The sequence below is a fragment of the Acipenser ruthenus genome, chromosome 2 (genome assembly GCF_902713425.1).
Source record: "Acipenser ruthenus chromosome 2, fAciRut3.2 maternal haplotype, whole genome shotgun sequence".
NCBI classification, from domain to species: Eukaryota; Metazoa; Chordata; class Actinopteri; order Acipenseriformes; family Acipenseridae; genus Acipenser; species Acipenser ruthenus.
In genome coordinates this window covers 18,584,513-18,593,794 of record NC_081190.1, presented here as the reverse complement: position 1 = coordinate 18,593,794, position 9,282 = coordinate 18,584,513, and the positions used below count along the sequence as shown (strand labels likewise).

The following is a 9,282-nucleotide window of genomic DNA, read 5'->3' as shown; positions in this document are numbered from 1 at the left end:
TTAAGGGAGGAGGGAGGGTTACAGACTTGAATGTTGATTGTGATTGGTTGGAAGTTATGGGTGAATTACATCTGGAATCTTAACATAGTGAGAAGAAACAGATGGTTATAATATCTTGCTAATTATTTTTAACCATTTGCTGAGAACATGTTGCAGACACAGCCACTGATCAAGGCCTTAGCTGAAGGCTGAAAGTAATGCAATCTGCACCACAGACTGTTTTGTTCTACCTGTCCGTAATGTAAACGCATCCTTCAGCATGAAGCGATACTAACGTCCTGTCAATCATAAGTCCATGTTGATATGAGTGAAAGTCTTTAAGTGGTTTACATGATCAACCACAACAGGTACATAGTAAAAGCATTTCCATTCCAAGCTTGTGTTTTCTAAGGCTTTTGAACTTGAATTGCACTAATTAGAGATCAGTGGGGGTCTTTCAACTAATCATCTGTGTTTCTCTCCAGCCACATAAACACTGACCAATTTCTCATCTTCATTTGTTTATCAGCCAGATATCTTTACTAATGTTTTGAATCTATGGTAACAAACACTAACCACTTGTGTTGTAAAATGTGTGTGGATTTACTTCTGAGCACTATGAAACTTTAAAACGATGACCCGTCCAGGTTCATAGTAATTACTGAGAGCCCCAAATGCTGAAAAGCTGACATATCCACTGGAGTCCCAAGGTTTTTTAAAATTAAAAAAAATAATGTAGGCTAAATTGACTTACTTATTTGAAACTTTTCCAGCATTGTACACAAGTTACTTTACACAGATATCACTTATTTCTATGGATTTGAGATTATCTATTTCTTAGCAGATGCCCTTATCCAGGGCGACTTACAATTGTTATAAGATATCACATTATTTTTACATACGATTACCCATTTATACAGCTGGGTTTTTACTGGAGCAATCTAGGTAAAGTACCTTGCTCAAGGGTACAGCAGCAGTGTCCTCCACCTGGGATTGAACCCATGACCCTCCGGTCAAGAGTCCAGAGCCCTAACCACTACTCCACACTGCTGCCCAGAGATGAAGGTATTTTTAAACCTTGCATCAAATATCTTGTATTTTTCTAGATTCTGTTTTTTAGTTCTGTTGATGAATATACAATAGGTTGAGGGAAAATGTATTTAATTTACGCACAAACAAAAATCAGGGGGACTTAATTGACAACTTTAAAATCCTAATGTGAGTGTATAAGTTAACTCTAACCTATACTATTAAGAGCAGCATTACATTGAATCTAGTTTTCACCCTATTTAATAATATGCTGGAACATATTCAAACATATACAGTACCCTTATGGATGGTTTATGTTTAGAATATATGTGAGTTTTAAATATTTGTATTTTATCATTCTAATAAATGTTGGATGGTTAGGGATTAAACAGTGCACTTTGTATTATTCAAAAACAACAAAACATTAAATATTTATTTTTAATATTAGACTGTTTTAAACCTTGCTATATATAATTCGCACAACTCTCTTTCGAGGCGGCACAAAAGGCTTCATAAGTACAAAACTAAAATTATCAAAACAGGCTTTAAAAGACTTCAATAACCATAAAGACCAAATATAGCTATCTGTAAGTAGATACACATCCACTGTGAAAAATGTGCGCTTGGTTTAAGGTCGATACTATGGCGGCTCGTTGAGACCCTCAAAGGAAAAAAAAAAGGCCTATTATTTCGAGATGTTTAAATCAATCAGTAAAATGCAGCTGTCTGGGTGTCCGTGAGTGCTTGTGTAGCCTCGTACTTACTGGCAGTTACAAACGTTTTTTCATAAGTCTGGTGGATATGTTATTCTGGGGATGTCTTAATCTCACAAGAAGTCAGTTTAACTACTCAGTAATCGAAGACCGAATTCGTGAGATCAACATTTATTATATGTTACTCAGGGATACACAGTAAATGAGGCTTTCAATATGGGTACCACTAGTTTCTTTTTTCCTTCTTGTCTTCTCTCTACTGTACCCCCGGAAGTGTTCAATGCTAGGGGTGTGGACTGCATTGCCACGTTGATGAGAGACGTGGACCCTGTACAGCCGCCGTTAGTTGCCTGCTTGCTTGCCTGCCTGCTTTCCTTCCTTCTTGTTTGCAAGCGAGAGCTGACACCACAAACCGTAAGCAAAGCAAGGAGAGAGCCTGCGGAAAACAGTACACAAACCCGGGTATTTCCGTGCAGCACACACTTTCCATCTGTGATTCGTCGTGTTGTATTTATTCTTGCGGGGCCAATACAGTACCGTCTAAGGTAAGGGAATGTTACCAACGTCTGTGATTGACATCGTTGTTGTTTTTTGGTGACAATATATAAGCTGTGTAGCAAACCACAATTCAGTTTGGTTATAAAGAATTCTGTGGCTTCATAATCACTAGGCCTAACTTGCAAAGCCGGTCAAATAATTAGCAAAGGTTTCATAATTTTAGCGTTATATATCAGTACTAGTTTATTCTCTAAATCAAAAGTGGCTTCCTTTCTTGTTTATTTTGCACGCGAAGCACAATTACGTTTGCTTAAAATTCCAGAATATAGCATACGTTTCTTTTCATTCATATCCGATGTGAAAAAGTTTCACATCCGAAAACTGCTTGATTGAGCCCATTCATTGTGTGATGGTGTTGAAAACAGTTTGATTTGTTAACAGTACAACAGTGCCAGCGGTAAACTGTAGACATGCAAAGTACAGTACTTTTAAAAGGGGTGCCTGGCCATGAAACCTATGTTTCTTTTCTGTGTCTTTCCCAAAGACACTAAAGAGAGGAATATAACCTTTGCCCTTCTAAGTTCTAGTCAAATATATCATATGTGGCAGGTATTTGGTGGCGTCGTGATGTAGCACCAAAGCGAGCTGCCAGATGTTGGAGCACTCAAACAAATACAAAACAAACGTGTTTACTTTCAGGAAAATGTTTACTTTCTACTTCAGTTTAGACCAAGTTATGTTTCTGCAAATGATCTGAATACAGGTTGTAGCTATATGGCAAGGCTGTTTTTTAACCCTTTCAATCTGATTATCACTTTTGGATACTTACTGTACAGTTCTTGTAGTGCTCTTCTGTAGGCTGCATTGCAATATCACAATATGGCAACCCGTTTTTATTTGATTGTGTTGCCTAGCCTACGTTTTTTTTTCTTTGCAGAGTATTAGGACATAAAGTGTTTTTGATGCCAATTGGTAACTCGGCATGAATTAGCCACGGCTGCAGGCTGATCTAGTCTTTAGAGGGTTAGCGGATAACTGCATACAAAGCTTCAATGGATCATAGTTATTTTTTAAGCGTTAAGATCTTGGCAGCCTTGTTATCCATGGAAGTACAAGACGGTTGTTACTAAGAGATTTTGGAACTTAAGGAGTTTATTGCCTACTAGCTAATTCTGGGGAGGTGTCCATTTGTAATAGATGATACATAACCACATGTGAGGGAGTAAAGGCTTCCAGGATAGATGTCTTGTTAATGCAAGTAAAGAGCTGTGTACTCTAACTCACAGACTACGTGGCTAGAAAGTATCTAATGCTTGTAAAAATGTCCCTTTGCTGATATTTTCTTTCAATGTGAAGAATAACACGAGTATCATTTAAAAACGTGTTTCAAGGGTTTAAAAACAACATTACGTATCATTTATATTTAGTGGTATTATATTTTGAGGATCAAAGAAAATTGTTGAATTTTAGTACTGGAAATGAATAGCAGGAATGTGCCCAAAGCAGAGCCCAAACCCATGTGCAAATAGATACTTTGAGACTGCCGACCATACTGTATGGGCACTTTGCTTGCCTATTGCAGCCCTTGAAGCACCTGGGCCTCTCTTGTCGAGCCTGTCTTGTCTTGCAAATTGTAAGCCCTTAAGGCACAGAATTGCTTACCTAAATACATGCCCATTCATTGTAGGCTTCAGGAAGCACAACATTGTTTAAGGTCTTCAGCCATGTGGCCCATTGAAATGAAAACTCAAGATTTTCATTTATTCCTGTGAAAGGGCTTCTTTTGATTCTGCTTGTCAGCTTGAGGCTTCCAAGTCTCATTTGGTTTCTTGACGGACAATTCAAATGTTGCAGTATAAAGAGGAATAAGAACACAGCTGCATCGTACTAAGTTTGTGGTAATTTGCGGTCTGTCGGGACGTTCGGTCCGCCTTTGGTAACCTGCAGTCCCGTTATGAAGATCACCACCTGTCGGGCATCAGGTCTGAACTTGTCTTCTCTTTGTTTTTCTCTTGCCTGTGGTGGCACATAGAAGACGAGGGTAAAGTTAATCAGGTCAGTAAAATTCAGCAGCACTTTTCAGTGTGAGAACTTGCCGCTCCTCCTAGTTGATCCATTGACCCGTGATGCTCTAGTACCTGAAGTTCTTCCACTGCGCCACTCTGCAGAGCTGACCTGGTAATGATTGCAGGGGTCATGTGGTTGGTGCTTATTTCAGGTTTTCCCATACGCTTCTAAACTTTAGCGCGATAGTGAATGCTATGTGAATGTGCTCCAAAATCTCATGTCTAGGACTCCAGAGCACACCCATAAACAGCCTTTGCAGAACGTCGATGGTTCATTTTGAGTTGGTTTAAAAATGATTACCAGATACTACCTGCACTAAAACGGATTGATGTATTTATACAGTACATGCTTAGTTGACTCATGGGGCTGTTTCTCCCTCAGGATGAAGCTAAAAGAGATTGACCGCACTGCAATGCAGGCCTGGAGCCCTGCTCAGCAGCATCCTATCTATCTGGCCGCTGGTAAGAGACAACCGTTCCTGTTTATTCATGGATTTGCTTATAGAAATAAATAGATAAGAACATACTGAACATGCAAAAGTAACATACAAATGTAAAATGAATGAAGAATCACATGATTTTGGAGAAGTACAAAAATCGTCAAATGTAAACAAAATACTCCCTAATAGCTTTTCATTGTTTTTTTGTAGGTACTTCGGCTCAGCAACTTGACGCAACTTTCAGCACAAATGCTGCGCTTGAGATTTTTGAGCTGGATCTCGCAGACACTACGCTGGATATGAAATCATGTGGCACGTTCTCCTCTTCACACAGGTAGAGGCAGTCTGTGCCAGTCTTAATTGTGCATTGCGTTTTGTGGGGCAGTCTCTAGTATATGTCGATTATTGTTTTCAGTGAATTGTGAATTCCGTACCGATTGCTCCAATGTTATGTTGGATTGAGAGAGAGCCAGACTGGGGTTCATAATGACACCCGGAATGTTTCTGTAAACACCTACTGTATTCTGCTAATAGTGTTTATAATCTTGGTGTGGTTGTTATTTTAATACAAAGTCGTGTGATTAAAGGAGGGTGTTGCTTTGCTTTGTTTAGCTGTCATTTTCTATGTCCTGAATTACCCCCCCCCCCCCCTCCCACGACCCCACTGAAATGTATCTAAAACATTTTTTTTTCCTTACCTTGAAATACATTATGCTTTTTAAAATATAAAAGCTTTATACTGGATACCACCCAAAAAGATTACAGGCTAATGCAGACACATGGGAAGTTATTGCATTCCCTAGCGGGCACAGGAACCTCCTTCATTCTGGAGAAAAGGATGCTTCCAGTAGCATTAAACAAATTGAGAACTGGCGTTCTAAACCAATCGGCATTAAGACTGAGCTGTATCAGCTTTTTATCTCTGTCAATGGAGATTTCGATCTGGGAATAACAGCTCCTTTAGACATGATGAGAGGTTAAATAGTGTTGTGTGTGGTTTTTTTTTGGTTTTTTTTTTAAATCGAGACATGCAGCTTATCAATGTGAAATTAAGTCAGTGTAGCAAAGCTGCACAACTTTCAGGGACTAAAGTATTGTTCTAACCTCCTCAGTCCTGAGTCCAGGTTTACTAAAAAACAAAATCTGGCCGTGAAACTTGTTATTTGCTTTCACGTGTATACCTGAGGGCTCTCTGGCTGATGGTAGCGTGGGCATTTTCAAATGAGAAATGTTCGGTATACTGAAAAAAAAGGACAGAGGAGGATAATTAGGAACTTTTGTTTTTGTTCTCCTCTCCCAGGTATCATAAACTGGTTTGGGGACCACATGGGATGAGTTCAGAAGAACATCCCTGTGGAGTCCTCATTGCTGGGGGTGAAAACGGAAACGTTATTCTGTACGACGCAGCGAAAATCATAGCTGGAGACAGCGATGTGGTCATCGCTCAGAATGATAAGCACACTGGACCAGTTAGAGCTCTGGATGTTAATTCATTCCAGGTAAGTCAAAATAACTCAGCAAGTGTTTATCTCGCAAGATAAATCAATACCCTGCCGTTTTGGAGAAACCTGTTCTCCTTACCCTTGAAATGACATGGAAAAATGCATGATGAGGTGTCAGTGTAATAAAAATAATAAAGCTTTGCTGTGAACTGTTTCTAAAAATATCTCTAGTAAAAATCCTCTATGATTATTTGTATCCACCAAAGTATTGTTGCAATATAAATTTTTCAATCTTTGGTTTGATTGGACCCTTTGATCTCTGATCTCTTGAGTAAGTTGACAATATGTTACTATTGGCAGTTTTGTTGTGTGAACAAATGTCTCCCAGTCTCAGTAACATGATAGCAACTTACCTTTAAAACATGGCATTCAATAACTATTTTTTATATTGCGTGAAACAAATGAGAGGGTGGATTGAATTTCAAATGCCATTAAAGTGTTCTTTGTCTGCTATGTTGTGCAAGCTTCTTTTGCATAATTCCTGTACTAACAAACTGTCAATTTGTTTCTCAGGCAAACCTTGTTGTCTCGGGAGGTAACGAGTCTGAAATCTACATTTGGGACCTGAACAATTTTGATTCTCCGATGACGCCTGGACCAAAATCTCAGGTAGAAACAATAAAATAATGTTACTTATTTTGGGTGTGCAGACCTGATAGGGGAGCAGGCAGACAGTGCACTGCTGTGTGCAAATAGGTCACGATAATTATCAACAAGGTAAATGACTCTCAAGTGTGACTTGCTGTTGAATTGGAAAGGTTTGTTTAAAAATGTGTCTGCGTTTTTGTTTTAGTTTTTTCTTCTTTTCTTCAGCCTCTTGAAGACATCAGTAGTGTTGCTTGGAACAGGCAAGTCCAGCATATCTTGGCTTCAGCCAGCCCCAGTGGACGTGCGTCAGTGTGGGACCTGCGGAAAAACGAACCCATCATCAAAGTCAGCGACCACAGCAATAGGGTAGGAGATGCTCATTTCTGATTACTTTTGTGTTACTGAAGCGTATCTATTGCTTGTCAGGATGCAATCTCAGGCCCTGTTATCCCTGCCGGGAATTCATGTCCCCGCCGGGGGGTGTAGTGGAGGTGGGCTGTGTCACACTTTGCAGTTATCTAGAGAGCTACTTCAGCTGAGTTGTGAAACTTGCTAAGGACCTTTCTTTAGGTGAAGTTGTTGAGTGCATCAAGACTGTGTGTCTGTCACACTTACATTTCTCTATCTATCTGAGAACTGCTTATTCAGTTGTGATGAACACCTCGAAGTGTGGTGGTTGTCTGTCTGTATGTATGTATCTCGCACTTAGATTTTTTTTTATTTTTCAGCTTATCAGTATCCGCTGACATAATGGAGGTGCCCTGTCTGTTTGTCTGAATTTCTCATTAACATATATCTAGAAACGCGTTTCATTGAGAGTATCAGAATGAGTGACTACAAAGGGAACTTAGTGTTTTTTTATTTTTGATATTTCTATAATGGATGCAGGTCATGGTGATTGATGTATTAGGCAGTTTATTTATGTGAAGTTTGAACAGTGGTGTTAGTAACTCCGTATTAAGTGCCTGTGTTGTGCTGTACAGATGCATTGTTCAGGATTGGCTTGGAACCCTGAGGTGGCCACCCAGCTAGTGCTTGCATCAGAAGATGACAGGATGCCCGTTATTCAAATGTGGGACCTGAGGTTTGCCTCATCACCCCTAAAAGTCCTGGAAAACCACACAAGGTATAGGATCAGCAGAGCTCCTCAGTTGATGTAGTTTTTTGGTACTGTGTGATCGCATTACGCACCATAATCATTGCATAAAATGTGAATCTATATAAAGTATCAATTTTCTCTGTCTCATTTCAACTGCAAAACACACATTACCTCAAGTGTGCAGTACAGTACAGTACAATATACTGTATAACTATATCCTGAACATGACTTTGCACTATAACCAGAATTAGATTATAGATATGTTACCTTCAGTATCTGATTTTGCCGCACAGCAGCATGTAAAACAGCTGAATCCTTTTTTTGCCACCAGGTGTCTCCAGTGTAGGGATAATAGATACCATATTATAAACAGATGTATGAAAAGCATTCTTCAACAATGGGATGCAAGTTATACATTTCTGTTAAGATAATCTTAAAATGTCTTTTGATCTTGGATCATGACTACCATAAAATGTATTATTCCTTTTAAGTCGCCCCAGCTTGACACCTTTGTTATCACTCAGTCTGCTAAAGGCAATTCCAGTTAGTTGTAGAATTGTAGCCTAGAACAAAATGTGTGAGCATAACCACTGATATACTGTATCAGATATATTCCATTTCTTATCATTTAACTTGCAGTAGTTGCTGCACATGCATTGCCTGTAAGACTCAAACCCACAATGTTTTAACTTGTGTGTTACACAGGGGAGTACTGGCCATTGCCTGGAGCTTGGCAGACCCTGAGTTGCTCCTGAGCTGTGGGAAGGACAACAGGATTCTCTGCTGGAATCCCAACTCTGGAGAGGTGAGCACCTTCAGACTTTCGGGGGTGTTATTTTCCACTGTGGACAAATTGCCCGTGTAGTCTGTTATTTACTTATGGGGTATATATCAGCCACCTTCTTAATGTATGTATGTGAAACTTGTACATACTGTTGCAAACTATGAGTGAGGAATAGTTTATTAAAATACGTAAGCAAGCAGTAAATATACCAAATCATATATGTCCTATACCTTCTGGTGCCTCATTTTAACATGTTCCTTTCTGACGTCTGCAATGTGTTTTGTTTTTTATTTATATAATGAATTCTATTAATACTGACAGGTGCTGTACGAGCTGCCCACCAGCACACAGTGGTGCTTCGATATCCAGTGGTGTCCCAGAAACCCAGCTGTCCTCTCTGCAGCAGCATTTGATGGACACGTCAGCGTCTACTCTATCATGGGAGGCAGCTGTGATGGCCAGAGGCAGAAGCAAGCAGATCAGGTATTTCTCCAGAGTCTACCGGTATTTACATTTAAGCAATGTTGTAAAATAACACTCACCTCCTGAGAAGTGCATTATTTGGCAGCAGCACACACCCTGGC

At 39.6% G+C, this 9,282-nt stretch overlaps 1 protein-coding gene across 10 annotated transcripts in view; it reads left to right on the top strand.

The window, feature by feature from the left end:
* The first annotated feature begins 909 nt into the window (after positions 1-909).
* LOC117962535 (protein transport protein Sec31A-like) overlaps positions 910-9,282 on the top strand; it is a 28,895-nt gene continuing 20,522 nt past the window's right edge. For 3 of the 10 annotated variants that reach the window (XM_058990558.1, XM_058990587.1, XM_058990549.1), the window contains exons 1-9: positions 1,638-2,266; positions 4,668-4,747; positions 4,936-5,059; positions 6,026-6,224; positions 6,741-6,836; positions 7,041-7,181; positions 7,799-7,941; positions 8,620-8,719; positions 9,020-9,181. In XM_058990558.1, coding sequence (XP_058846541.1) covers positions 1,938-2,266; positions 4,668-4,747; positions 4,936-5,059; positions 6,026-6,224; positions 6,741-6,836; positions 7,041-7,181; positions 7,799-7,941; positions 8,620-8,719; positions 9,020-9,181 — 1,374 coding nt within the window. In that variant the 5' untranslated portion in view covers positions 1,638-1,937. Of the gene's footprint in view, positions 1,045-1,631; positions 2,267-4,667; positions 4,748-4,935; positions 5,060-6,025; positions 6,225-6,740; positions 6,837-7,040; positions 7,182-7,798; positions 7,942-8,619; positions 8,720-9,019; positions 9,182-9,282 lie in introns of those variants that run through there. The other 7 variants (XM_058990584.1, XM_058990594.1, XM_058990530.1 and 4 more) reach the window with 7 other exon arrangements.